At 46.9% G+C, this 14,482-nt stretch overlaps 1 protein-coding gene across 3 annotated transcripts in view; it reads left to right on the top strand.

The window, feature by feature from the left end:
* LOC147105331 (F-actin-monooxygenase MICAL3-like) overlaps positions 1 to 14,482 on the top strand; it is a 161,750-nt gene that overhangs the window by 65,494 nt on the left and 81,774 nt on the right. For 2 of the 3 annotated variants that reach the window (XM_086011594.1, XM_086011596.1), the window contains exons 2-5: positions 8,044 to 8,129; positions 10,370 to 10,680; positions 12,843 to 13,050; positions 13,454 to 13,570. In XM_086011594.1, coding sequence (XP_085867720.1) covers positions 10,441 to 10,680; positions 12,843 to 13,050; positions 13,454 to 13,570 — 565 coding nt within the window. In that variant the 5' untranslated portion in view covers positions 8,044 to 8,129; positions 10,370 to 10,440. The remainder of the gene's footprint in view (positions 1 to 8,043; positions 8,130 to 10,369; positions 10,681 to 12,842; positions 13,051 to 13,453; positions 13,571 to 14,482) is intronic. The other variant, XM_086011595.1, reaches the window with a different exon arrangement.

The following is a 14,482-nucleotide window of genomic DNA, read 5'->3' on the forward strand; positions in this document are numbered from 1 at the left end:
GCGGCTGGACCTGCTGTGATTTCCAGCAAAAAAAATGTTTTTTGTCTGTTTTTTTTGTTTTTCATACAGACCCCAGCATCTGCAACATTTGACCCCTTGTGACCCCACCTCATTGTTCTTTGATGTAATGTTTTCCTGACTGACCTGTTTGGACACCATTTACACCTTTGATTGCTGTGATTATCTCTCTGCCGAGGTGTGATAAATGGCAGTTAGAAAGATTACCTGTAAACATCTGACATTATTCTCTGACTATATAAGCTGTGTTTTTATGCATCTCTCCACTTCACCTGACGAAGGAGCAGTGCTCCGAAAGCTTGTGATTTGAAATAAAGCTGTTGGACTATAACCTGGTGTTGTGTGATTTCTTACATTTGTCCACCCCAGTCCAACACCGGCATCTCCACACCTAAGTAAGGTTGGCATAGTCTGGTGTTCATACTGTCAGAGAAAGTTAGTTCAAAGTCGGATTCCACAGCTCTTTGGTGAAAACGTATAGGACTGCTACACAATTTTAGGGCAGATACACTTCTAATTTTAATTACATTTTTAATTATCTTTTTCAATTTTTAACAAACTATTTTAGCATTTAACTTTTTTTTGCATATGTATTTGGCATTATGGTTTAAATAGAGATAGTTACATTGCACGCAGTCTAGTTTGGTTTCTTCAATAGTGACGTGCAGTATATAGAAGAGTACTGTCAGAGCGCTACCCCGGTCATCGCATATAGCAGACAAATCGCGTTCACTTGAATACACCCTGTTAGATTCGAATTTTTGGAGCAAAATCACATGGAGACGGAACTGCTGACAAAGTAAAGGTTTTATTAGTAAATAGCTAGAAAGCTTTGTGCACAAGGGAGAGAGGCTGAGTTCCCCAGAATTGAACCTTTCCTCTCAACGAAATACAATCTACAAGCCTTGATATACCTTTCGATAGGTAGCGCCCATTAAGTTGCAAAAGTAGGCGTACACATACAAACAGCGTCACTACCATCACTCCCTTATTGGTTGGCGCGATTAGTCACTCAATGTCGGGAGCCGCCCTGAAGTGTTCTGACATACAGCATAACATCGAGTTTCTAGCTTCTGTGAGCAAGGTCGCTTAATTCTTGAAATGATAAACAATGTCTGCTTTTGGTTGCGAACAGACATTACAAAGGAAGATAAGGTGTTTGAGGCAGAGGTAGAAATGGCCGACTCCCTACGAAGTTCAGTTCCCCTTATCTTTCAAGGCCAGCTGCATTAAACACTGCTTCTGTAACACTGATAACAGCAAAGACAGAGACTAAGAGTCTAGTAAATATGTTATTTCTACAGTACTTGGTTAAGAGGGTTAATATGATGGTCAAGTATCCCATCATGCTTCGCAGTTACCTAAATGCTACATGTTCATTTTATATATATTTCCTAATACGTGAAGCTAAACATCCTTTGAGTGGTTTCTAGTACCACAGCCCTCCCTGCGGCTTTGGTTAATATATTTAAAAGACTAGAGGATTCAGGCTTTGATTCACAGGCCCGTTGTATGCAGTGAGGACTATACAGAGCCTGGTTAAAGGGGGTAGGGAAAGAAAGGGTCTGTGAAGAGTGAAGGGTGGGGGTAGGGGGAGGCAGAATCATAGGTCACGTCTGCTTGCTCAGGTGGATGAAGTAGATCCCTTGGCACCAAATTGTGGTTCTCCCGGTGTCCTGGTCAACATCCCTCTCCTCAACCAGCACCACCGGAAAAAAACCCAGATTAACTAGCCTTTCATCTCCTTGCTGTGCCTGGGATCTTGCTGTGCCTCCACAAGAGCAGTCACTGCGCTTTAAAGTATTTCATTGAGGGCGATTCTGAGAGGCGCGATAAGATGCTGTTGCAATGCAAGTCTTTCTGTTACATTAAATGTTGCACCTCTGTCTGGTCGGAAGTCTGTGTTCATACCTCGCCTGCTGCTGGGAGGTGCTAAGTGAATCTGACACCAACACTTGTGAAGAACATGCCATTCGTAATGGGAGGGATGACACCAGGCTCTAGAAGTTTCTGAAACTATGTGTGAGGAGACTATATTGATAAAAGGTGGCCTTTTATGGTGCCTTAAATCAGAAGGCCCACCACCGCCACCACCTTCTCAAGGGCAACAAGGGATGGACAATAATGCCAGCCTTGCCAGCGATACCCATGCCCTGACAATGAAAATAAATATGACCGGTGATATCTGAAATACCACTGTGATGGGAAGCCCATCCAGCCTGTTGCTTGGTTGCCCAGCGCCCGCCTGGCTGTTGAATGCCAATCAGACTAAGACTAAGGATGTCCCAAAGCACGATGCTGCCAATGGAGCACTCTGGAAGTGCAGTCACTGTAATGTGGAGAAACATGGTGGGCAATTTGCACACAGAACAGTCCCACAAATAGCAATGAAATAATGACCAGACAATCTGTTTTAATCTAATTTAGTGACGCTGGTTGAGGGATAAATATCGGCCCGGACTCCCCTGCTCTTCCAAGAATAGTGGCATGGGATTTTTTACATCCACCTGAGAGGAGAGGCGGGCCTCAGTTTAACGTTTCATCCCAAAGATGGCACCTCTGACTGTGCAGTACTCCATTAGTACTGCCCCTCCGACAGTGCAGCGCTCCCTCAGTACTGCCCCTCAGACAGTGCAGCACTCCCTCAGTACTGCCCCTCAGACAGTGCAGCACTCCCTCAGTACTGCCCCTCCGACAGTGCAGCGCTCCCTCAGTACTGCCCCTCAGACAGTGCAGCACTCCCTCAGTACTGCCCCTCCGACAGTGCAGCACTCCCTCAGTACTGCCCCTCCGACAGTGCAGCACTCCCTCAGTACTGCCCCTCCGACAGTGCAGCACTCCCTCAGTACTGCCCCTCCGACAGTGCAGCACTCCCTCAGTACTGCCCCTCCGACAGTGCAGCACTCTCTCAGTACTGCCCCTCCGACAGTGCAGCACTCCCTCAGTACTGCCCCTCCGACAGTGCAGCGCTCCCTCAGTACTGCCGCTCTGACAGTGCAGCACTCCCACAGTACTGCCCCTCCGACAGTGCAGCGCTCCCTCAGTACTGTCCCTCCGACAGTGCGGCGCTCCCTCAGTACTGACCCTCCAACAATGCAACGCTCCCTCAGTACTGCCCCTCCGACAGTGCGGCGCTCCCTCAGTACTGCCCCTCCGACAGTGCAGCGCTCCCTCAGTACTGCCCCTCCGACAGTGCAGCGCTCCCTCAGTACTGACCCTCCGACAGTGCAGCACTCCCTCAGTACTGCCCCTCCGACAGTGCAGCGCTCCCTCAGTACTGCCCCTCCGACAGTGCAGCGCTCCCTCAGTACTGACCCTCCGACAGTGCAGCGCTCCCTCAGTACTGTCCCTCCGACAGTGCGGCGCTCCCTCAGTACTGCCCCTCCGACAGTGCGGCGCTCCCTCAGTACTGCCCCTCCGACAGTGCAGCGCTCCCTCAGTACTGCCCCTCCGACAGTGCAGCGCTCCCTCAGTACTGACCCTCCAACAGTGCAGCACTCCCTCAGTACTGCCCCTCCGACAGTGCAGCACTCCCTCAGTAGTACACTGAAGTGTCAGCCTAGATTATGTGCTCAAGTCTCTGGGGTGGGGCTTGAACCCACGACCTTCTGGATCGTCGACCATTGGGATACAGCCACCGGTTTCAGTAAAGCAAACACGGTGACCCGATCCTGTGCGTTTGCGCTCTGGCTCTGTGACCTGTCCAGTGAATCCCGGAGCATTTACAAGGTACTGGTTCCTCATGCAAAGTGTGAACGGGGAAGGACAGTATGTGGGAGTCACTGTCCCCAAACACAAACAGAAAACTGTTGCAGTGTAAGAGTGATTTGAAACCGGTGAGCTCGACCTTGTCACAAAGGTTTCTCTGTGACGTCCTCCGCTCGGCTAATAATGGAACAAAGAGCAAGCGGCTAATGCCCTCGTGTCATGTCCTGTTTCCTCTTGGTAATGGATGCTGAATCAGGAGGAAAGTTAAACAGGAGATTATATATCTGGTACATGTAATTAATTCATAAATCCATTGCTGAAGAACAAGCTTGGAGTGAGATAAACGCAGCGTGAAGAGGCAATCATCCTCCTCCCCATCTCATGTCAGATATAAATGCCCAGAAGCGAGATTGCTGGTCTCATTGGGGTTTTATGGATGGTCTCAGTGGTTTTGGGCCAGGGAGAGAAAACACTCAACCAGAGTTCCTGTTTCTGATTGCTCTCCGCTGACTCCTGATTGACGTGCATGTGTGTGTGGACCCTGGGTCAGATTTTACACTTTTCATGATGGAACAGCCAGCTGTAACTCACTGATACAATAATAGCTTCTTAAAAAGAAGAAACTTGCATTTATTAACTGTAGCACCTTTCACAACCTCAGGACACCACAAAGCGCTTTACAACCAATGAACTGTAATCACTGTTGTAATGCAGGGAAACACAGCAGTCAAGTTCTTTCATTCTCTGGCAAAATGCCCAGTGCACCTGGTAGTCCCAGGCAGTCTCCCATCCAAATACTGACCAGGCCTGACAATTCAATTCAATTCCCTCCCCCTCTGGTGGCGGCCGAGACGGTCCGGTGCTGAGCGCGCTCTCCCTGCTTCGGGCAGCCAGCTCTCGCTGCTTGCTCCCGCAACCGGAGCGAAGTGTTCGGCGAGTCGGGCAGAGGCAGCGCAGCGTGGTGAGCAGCAGCAGCAGCAGCCACAATGACCCGCTAGAGCACGTCGGCCGGCAGCTCCTCGGCGGGAAGCTCACAGTCCGACTGGGAGGAGGGGAGCCGGGCACGGCGGCCAGAGGTCGGATCGTGAGCGGGAGAAGCAGGCGACCACACGTGGAGCCGGCAACAGTGAGGAGGAGGCCACGGTGACGAGGAGGACGGAGCGGCTGAGGGACATCGTGCTCCCACTGCCACTGGAAGCCATTGAACTGACTTTCTGAACACAGCGCTGTAAGAATAGCTGACGTGTCCCTACGGGGAGTAAGCATTCCATTGTAATTGTACTTGTACTGGTTACATATGGCAACTGCTTAGCTTCCAGGATCAGACGAGATGGGGTGCTTTTTTTAAATTTGGATTTATTTAACATTTACAACATCGTGATCATTCCATTGTATCATACAAATCCATTCCGCCACTCTGCACAGTCATTCCACCACCACTTATTAACATCAAAAACTGAAGTTTAATTTGTCTCCCGTGACATATACTAATCTATTGTACTTTAAGAACTGGTCATAAAATACTATCTTTAAATTTCTTTCTGAATAGAACATCCACAGAGTCTTATCTTTTAGCTTCTATTTAAAATACTCTTTCAGGTTTATTCTCCCCTTATAAAACAGAGCATTCCTTCTTTGCACAATCACAAATCTAGCCAAACTGAACATACCCCACTGTATGGCCATAGGCAAAGATGATCCTGTATTGGCCAGGAATCGAAACCAGGGCAGGCATGTGGCAGGTGAGAATTCTACCACCAAACCACCAATTCCCACACAAAATGACTGCTATAGGAACATAAGAACACGAATAGGCCCCTTCAGTTAGATCATGGCTGATCTGTATCTTAACTCCATCTAACTGCCTTGGTTCCATATCCCTTAATACCCTTACCTAACAAAAATCTATCAATCTCAGTATTGAAAGCTCCAATTGTCCCCCAGCGTTTATAGTCTTTTGGCAAGAGAGCTCCAGATTTCTACTACAATAGCCAAATACTGTGGATGCTGGAAATCTGAAACAACAACAGAAAATGCTGGAAACACTCAGCAGGTCAGGCAGCATCGTGGAGAGAGACTTCTACTACCCTTTTTGTGAAAAAGTACTTCCTGATTTCCCTCCTAAATGGCCAAGCTGTCATGTTAAGGTTATGCTCCACGTTCTTCATTTCCCCACCAGAAGAAATTGTTTCTTTTTATCTACCATATATCAAATCTTACTGACATTTTAAACACTGCGCCCACTAAAAGAGCGCTCTATAACCCATATGGGGATGGAATCTGGGAACGTGGTGTTAGTAGCACCATGCTCTAACCGACAGAATGAGTTGGCCATTGTAACCTGACTTTAGCACCAAATCCTGCCAATGGCAGTTGTTGGTATGAAGGACGGAGAAGGGATTTCTGGGGCCAGCAATGCCTCTGGTCCATCCAGCACAGAGCAGGAGTGGGCACTAGGGCTTTAGGGCTCTAGGGGTAAAGTTTGGAAATGAGGGGGGAGAATAAATCAACGGAAACTTTCTCAAATGCCTCTGGGTGATGCTACAGATGCATTCGCACCTGTACGACCAGATTTAGGAACAGCTTCTTTCCCAGGGCTGTCATCCTACTGAACTCCACAAATAAACTCTAAAGCCTGCACATCTGCCAATGCACTTTATTATGGTTATGTTTATGTTAATGTATTACAAGCCAAATGTATGTTGAATGTTTAAATGTCTTAATCTAAATGTACACTCTCGGGAGCCGCAAGCCTACATTTCGTTGTACTGCACTTGTGCACTAACAATGACAATAAAAGTTGATTATGAGTTGATTATGATTATGAGTCACAGCGAAGTATTGGAGCGCCTTCCCTGAGCTGAATTAAGTAAATAGGATAGAAAAAAATCTGCCGATTCTAGGTTTTCTTAAAAGAAGGATTCTTACCAGAAAACGTACATAATCTATTTCATTCAAGAAGGCACACGGAATACTTTTCTTTATTAACCGAGGCATAGAATACAAGAGCAGGGAGGTTATGCTAGAACTGTATCAAACACTAGTTAGGCCGCAGCTAGAGTACTGCGTGCAGTTCTGGTCACCACATTACAGGAAAGATGTAATCGCACTAGAGAGGGTGCAGAGGAGATTTACGAGGATGTTGCCTGGGCTGGGGAATTTTAGCTATGAGGAAAGATTGGATAGGCTGGGTTTGTTTTCTTTGGAACAGAGGAGGCTGAGGGGAGACCTTATTGAGGTGTATAAAATTATGAGGGGCCTAGATAGAGTGGATAGGAAGGACCTATTTCCCTTAGCAGAGAGGTCAATAACCAGGGGGCACAGATTTAAAGTAATTGGTAGGAGGTTTATGGGGAAATTTCTTCTCCCAGAGGGTGGTGGGGGTCAGGAACTCACTGCCTGAAAGGGTGGGAGAGGCAGAAACCCTCATCACATTTAAAAAGTACTTGGATATGCACTTGAAGTGCCGTAACCTACAGGGCTACGGACCAAGAGCTGGAATGTGGGATTAGGCTGGATCGCTCTTTGACGGCCGGCATGGACACGATGGGCCGAAATGGCCTCCTTCCCGTGATGTAACTTTCTATGATTCTATGAACAGAACCCACAGTAAAAGGCATGAAGTAACGATTGGAATCATTTACATAGCTTGGTGATTATCATCCAGGTCACAAATATTTACTCCTCGCAATTGTCCATTCGCTGCTTTTTTTTTAGATAACTCCACTGCACTCGTTTTCTAACGATAAAGGCTTTGTCCAACAATAGTGATCTGCATATCTCCCCTTCACCTTTCTTCATTGAGATTTTAAAAGTGTTAGCGACGTTTCAGCCCCTCCTGGGGCCCCTTTGACAACATCTCCAGCAACAATCACCTTCATGCTAAACTGCCAGCCCTAGCACTTCTCGGCCTTCCTGAATAAGAATACAGACCCGTTCAGATCCATCAACAAGGCGTTATCTTGTTGCATTTTAATGCACCTGACATTATAACAGAATCATCTCAGGACCACTCGCAGGGAAGGCTGGGCGTGTCAGACCTTAACACTGCCCAAATAGTGAATAACACAAAGGGTTTAAAACTGCAGGTCCAACCGGGACAAATACATGGACCAAAACTAGCTATAGTTTAGTCGGGAGTCAGTAGAATCTGACAGCTGGTTTACGCTGCACTTTCCTAATCTTGTCCTAATGCTTCAGCCTTTTGAGTGAATTGATGTAACTTTATTTCAGGGTGTGTTAAAACTCACACTGGCTGCGGGGCTTTTCATTTTTTTGTGGGATGAACGTGCAGACTTCAATCATGCATTTCTTTAGCAGGACGAAACGATTTGCCGAGGATATTTGAAATCCCGCTGCCGGATCAGATTCTCGACCATTTGGACTGCCTTTACCAAAAGCAGGTGAGCAGACCCGGGTAATCTGACCATTTACCAAACCCTGCATCGTTTTATTATCACATATGTTTCTGCCAACTGGTGCGTATGTTAACAAGGGTCTGGAGAATAAATCGGGACATCAGGTGGTTGGGATTTGAAAACCAGTGATTGGATCCTGCAATCTTTTCTATATTCAAAAAATACTGTTTGAAACTTCAGGAATGAAGACACTCTTTCAATGTTGGTGTCACACCCGACAAGGGAACGATTTTAAATTGGAATAACACCCCCACGTGTTACTGCAGATCGCTTAATGTAATTGAGAGAGTGTTACAAAAATACATATGCTGGAAATCTCAAATAAGATCAAAATACACAGCAGATGGGTCAGCGAATGTAAAAGAAAAATAGATTCACGTTAAAGAAAGACTTACATTTATATAGCGCCTTTCACGACCACCAGCCTCAAAGTTTTTCAGCAAATGAAGTACTTTTGAAATGTAGTCACTGTTGTAATGTGGAAAACACAGCAGCCAATTTGCGCACAGCAAGCTCCCACAAACAGCAATGTGATAATGACTAGATAATCTGATTTTGTTATGTTGATTGAGGGATAAATATTGGCCAGGACAGTTTGGGATGTCCACCCTGTTTTCAAACCTTCTTGATGTATCAGCATTTTAATTTTAATTCATATTTCACACGAGCTAATATAAGTTCATACTTAGAGTGTGTTCACGTGTTGATATGTTGTGCCACAAGTATTTACAAACAAGACATCGTTGAAAATTAAATTCAAAATAAAGGGAGACATACAACACACTTCCTGCCAAGTTAACTTGTCGGAGGGTTTGCGTCCTACTGGTTTCTAAGTTTAATTTTCCTACCAAAGAATGGGTTCAAAAAAAATTCCAAATCAAAAGAATACATGGTAAACCCCCTAAGCTCTGGAATTCCCTCCCTAAACCTCTCCGCCTCGCTACCTCTCTTTCCTCCTTTAAGACGTTCCTTAAAACCTACCTCTGACCAAGCTTTTGGTCACCTGCCCTAATTTCTCCTTTTGTGGCTCGGTGTCAAATTTTTTGCCTTATAATAATACTCCTTGGGATGTTTTACTATGTTAAAAGTGCTATATAAACACAAGTTGTTGTAAACACCTTCCAGCAATGGACCATCCAGCAATTGAGGTGACTTCTTTCCTACCAGAGCTCAACTTTAATCATTCTTTTGTTTAATGCATTTCCCTCTGGCTCTTATGAAACTTATCCTGTGAAATGACGGGTATTTCAAGCTATTAAGACATCAATAGAACTTTATTAATATTCATAGTCTTAGACTTTTTTTGCAAAATAGAAAGGATTAATTCCGGTGATGTTTGGCCTCAAGAACCTATTGCCAAAAAAGAGAGTTTTATTCCCACATTGCTTTCAAATATCTCGTTAGAAACCCAGAGCTCTCAGCTCCAGCTGCACAAATATAGCTCCGCAATGTGTCATTGTGCTAATGACCCACCAAGTGAATCGCTCTTCATTAAATTACAGGGGATCCAACCTTCATAAGGTCAATGCAGTAACACTTGTAAACTACAGGCGAGTGCCACGTGATCAAATACCCAGGAATATTCCAACCAGAGTTATAGATTCATGCAGCACAGGAGGAGGCCGTTCGGCCCATCGTGCCTGTGCCGGCTCTTTGAAAGCCCTGCAATTTTCTCCTTTTCAAGTATTTATCCAATTCCCTTTTGAAAGCTACTACTGAATCTGCTTCCACCCCCCTTTCAGGCAGCGCATTCCAGATCATAACAACTCGCTGCGTAAAAACAATTATCCTCATCTCCTCCCTTGGCTTTTTTGACACTGGGAGCCTTTAGCGCACGCTCAGTGCCCCCAGGCTTTGGAAGGTCAAAGTTCAGTCAGGCTCCCAACTCCTGATCACTTGCGCCTCCTGCTGGAAAGCAAGCGTGCACCCTTTTGGGTGAAGACAGAATTGGACTAGCTTGCGATGTCCCTGTAGTCGAATAGCCTGGCGACATTCACTGACTAGGGCCAAAGATGACTGGCCACTCAGGCGAGGTACCGGTGTATCATGGGCCCGTACCCCATCAGGAGTCAGCGCCAGGCGCAGCGGAGCGAAAATAAAGTGCTTCAACTGTACAGAGTTTCTTTCTGTAATGTGGAAACGGTTAGTCATGGGCTGACTGATGAACGGACTGAAACAGGATGTTGGCTTGGAACGTGAGTAATGTGCACTCTACTGTGTTTCAGCTTTCAGATGTACTGACTGGAAGAACACTGAGGATCCTGTCAGACAGCCGGGAGTAATAACTCGAGCCACAATGGACAAGGTCCACTGTCTCTTTGATGAGTTCCTGCAAGGAAAGACGTGCAGAGAGACGCTGAGCCTATTCTGTGAGCTCTGCCACCACCTGTGCCTGGATCCCACCGACTATCGCAGCTTCTACCACAAGCTCAAAGGCAGCCTCAACTACTGGAAGGCCAAAGCCCTGTGGGTTAAGCTTGATAAACGAGCGTTGCAAAAAGATTATGAACAAGGCCAGGCTTGTGCTGGTGCAAAGGCAAGTGTCATCCTGTGTGTGAAATGTGGACTGCAAAATGCATGTTGTTCGGGCACATTGCAATCATTCTGCCATATCGCAGACTCAGCCTTTGAATTTAATCTCCTTTTAAAAGGATCAGCGCCAGCGGTTTTTGCTCCAATTTCCTCCCCTCTGTCTCCCCAAGGTGCGGACACGTGCTGGGATTCTATGGGAGTCAAATATCCTGGCAGTGTCATAGTGCAGTTACAGGCTCTGGCCACCAGGTGGCTCTGTGGATTACATTGCAAAACCCGCTCCCAGCTCCGCCGCCATGTTCCCGTTTACAGTTTAGTTTTCCTTTTACATTTTCTCTTTTAAATTTTATTTTTGTTCTTTTAAAAGTTGACGTTAATTCATTTCCCCCCTGCTCTCCCTTCTCGTGCAGCCGTCTTCCCTCTCCCAGTCCTTCCCTTCCCTCTCCCAGTCCTTCCCTTCCCTCTCCCAGTCCTTCCCTTGCCCTGTTACATCTGGCCTCCTATTTTTTTCATGGCCTCGCCACTCAGCAGTCGCCCAGCCTTGATTTCTTCTCTACGACTCTCGCCTCTTGCCATCCGTGAGCTTATCGTGGATGATTGCATCGACACCATGGCCCTGATGGAAATTTAGCTGAGGGGTGATGACACCTTACCCTTAAATGAAGCCTCCCTGCCTGGCTATACCTTCCACCACTTGCCCCGCTCAGACCGCCGTGGCTCTCATCACCAAATCTTGGTCTGTCCCGCTACTCCTCTGGCACTTTCTCCTCCTTTGAGCATCACACCTTATTCCACCCCTGTGACGTCACCTGTTGCCATGGCCCTTAATTGGCCTGCTGAGCCCGCTGGGCAGGCTCAACAAGGTCAATCAAGTGAAAATCGCGTGGATTGGCCGCATCTTGATGGAGGCGGGACTACAACCCCGAAAGTTGTAGTCCCGCCTCCTTCCCGACTTCTGAATGAAAATCACCCCCATGGTTACAAACAGTGTAGGGTTGAATCTTTGACCCGCCGTTGGGCGAGTATCGCTGGGTTTGCCCTAACGTTACCAAGGGGTTCTTGCTTATATACAAGGGTAGGTATTCCATCGAGGCACTTCACCCGTCATAGGCACATATCAGAAAATCGTGGCCAGTAATTTAGACATTTAAAATACAAATATTGACAATTTTTCTGCCACACTCGGGTAGGATGGGTCAGGCTGGTTAGGGCTTGGGTCGGCTTGGCTTGAGTTGGGTCAGCTAGGGTTGGGCGCAGTCGCATTGGGTCGGGTTGGGTCAGATCAGGTTGAATGGGTTGACTTAATGTCATGTGTCATCACAGTGACAACTATAAGAAGAACATAAGAAATAGGAGCAGGAGTAGGCCACACGGCCCCTCGAGCCTGCTCCTCCATTCAATAAGATCATGGCTGATCATCGACCTCAACTCCACCTTCCCGGCCTATCCCCATATCCCCCACTATGAGTGCAGAAATGTTACAGCAGGCCCCATTGAATTACCTTGCACTGTCCTCCCACAGATTGCCATTCCAATCTCGTGCCAGCAGTTTGCGCAGTGAGCAGTTCACCCACACCGTCCAGACATAGCAGCCGACACAGTTCTGCTGATCTTGTCTCACCGTGACCTCGCCCTCTGTGAAATGAAGGAGCTCTTTCCCCGAATCCTGTGTGCATTCTTCCTGTTGTGTTACAGTGACAGCTCATGTTACAGCTCTCAGTCCTGGACCTTGTTATTCACCTTCACTCACTGTTTGTATAATGGGGGTGGGTGGGAGATTTAAAATATATTTATATATAGATTATTAAAATATATATAAAGGAGGCTTAAAAACACTTTGGTGGAGATTTTCAACTTGCTGCCGGTCTGTAAAACTGTTGGCTGTGGATCGGTCGCCTGTTATAGACACCGCCCAATAGAGACACCGTCCGTGATAGAAACTGCCCCATTTTCATTTCCAATGGTTCAAGTCCCACTGTAGAGACATAATCTAGGCTGACAATGGAAATAAATATCGTGTAGTTTCTGCAATGGCTGATCTGCAATGCCAATCTTACCTCATAAATATTTTGAACACAATTTCCTCGGTTCAGTCTTGTTGCATCATACGTGATTGCTCTTCGGTCTTTCACTGGATTTTTGACCTTAGAATTGTTGCTGTTGCAGTGTTTGGTTCTCGGAGCTGGCCCCTGTGGTCTCCGTGCTGCCATTGAGCTTGCGTTTCTTGGAGCCAAAGTCCTGGTTGTGGAGAAGAGAGACAGTTTCTCGCGGAACAATGTTCTCCACCTGTGGCCGTTCACCATCCATGATCTGCGAGCTCTCGGAGCCAAGAAATTCTATGGAAAATTCTGTTCTGGTTCACTCGACCACATCAGTAAGTTCACAGAGACGGCGTATGAGTGAGACTGCGTACGTGAGTGAGTGTAAGCAAGTGTGAGTGAGCGTAGAGCGTGTATGTGTGTGAGAGTGTATGCAAATATGTCTGTGTGTGAAATGAAAAATCGTGCCTTTCTATAGTGCCTTTCATGACCTCAGGGCGTCCCAAATCTTCGATCTTATGTAGCTTTAAAGCATCAGTACATAGCTAACAGGACAATGTTTCTGTATTTGTCACAGTGCACAGGTATTTTTTTCCGTAACATATCGGAAAGTCCTGTAGAATTGGGAACCAGTCACAGTCATTCCGTGGAAGTTACAGCCATTAACTTAGTGGTCGATTCTGACAGGTGTGGTGGTTGCTCCTAACCAGCTTTCCGTTCCTTATTTCGTCGCCACAGGCATCCGGCAACTGCAGCTAATTCTGCTGAAGGTGGCCCTCATCCTGGGTGTCGAAGTCCATGTAAATGTGGAATATAAAGGATTCATAGAGCCTCCGAAGGACCAGAAGGAAAAAGGTAACGATCTGGCCTCACATGACCCTCTACACTGCGCTTACTCCACTTTTCAGGTGATGCAAGATTGTGTTCTGAGGGGTTGGGGTGGGTAGAATTAATCCGAGATGCTACCCAATGGCAGTGGAGCTTGTTCATATGGGCAGGGGGTGCTGGGTGAAATAACCCACACATTTGGAGAATAACCCAATGGGAAAAACCCCATATGTAGGAAAAACCCTTGCATGGGGTAATGACCCATACACGGGAGGTAATCTGTGTGCATTGGCTGCTGTATAACACACACTCCCTGTGTTGTCTGTCTGCACTGGATGCTGCATAACCCACAGCCCATGTGTTCACTGCACTGGAAGCTGCATAACCCACAGCCTTGTGTTCATTGTCTGTACTGGATTCCGCATAACCCACAGCCTTGTGTTCATTGTCTGCACTGGATCCCGCATAATCCACAGCCCTTGTGTTCATTGTCTGCACTGGATCCCGCATAACCCACAGCCCATGTGTTCATTGTCTGCACTGGATCCCGCATAACCCACAGCCCATGTGTTCATTGTCTGCACTAGATCCCGCATAACCCACAGCCCTTGTGTTCATTGTCTGCACTGGATCCCGCATAACCCACAGCCCTTGTGTTCATTGTCTGCACTGGATCCCGCATAACCCACAGCCCATGTGTTCATTGTCTGCACTAGATCCCGCATAACCCACAGCCTTGTGTTCATTGTCTGCACTGGATCCCGCATAACCCACAGCCTTGTGTTCATTGTCTGCACTGGATCCCGCATAACCCACAGCCTTGTGTTCATTGTCTGCACTGGATCCCGCATAACCCACAGCCTTGTGTTCATTGTCTGCACTGGATCCCGCATAACCCACAGCCTTGTGTTCATTGTCTGCACTGGATCCCGCATAACC

This window comes from Somniosus microcephalus, chromosome 18, assembly GCF_052327205.1.
Source record: "Somniosus microcephalus isolate GS21.2 chromosome 18, FLI_Smic_1.0, whole genome shotgun sequence".
NCBI lineage: Eukaryota > Metazoa > Chordata > Chondrichthyes > Squaliformes > Somniosidae > Somniosus > Somniosus microcephalus.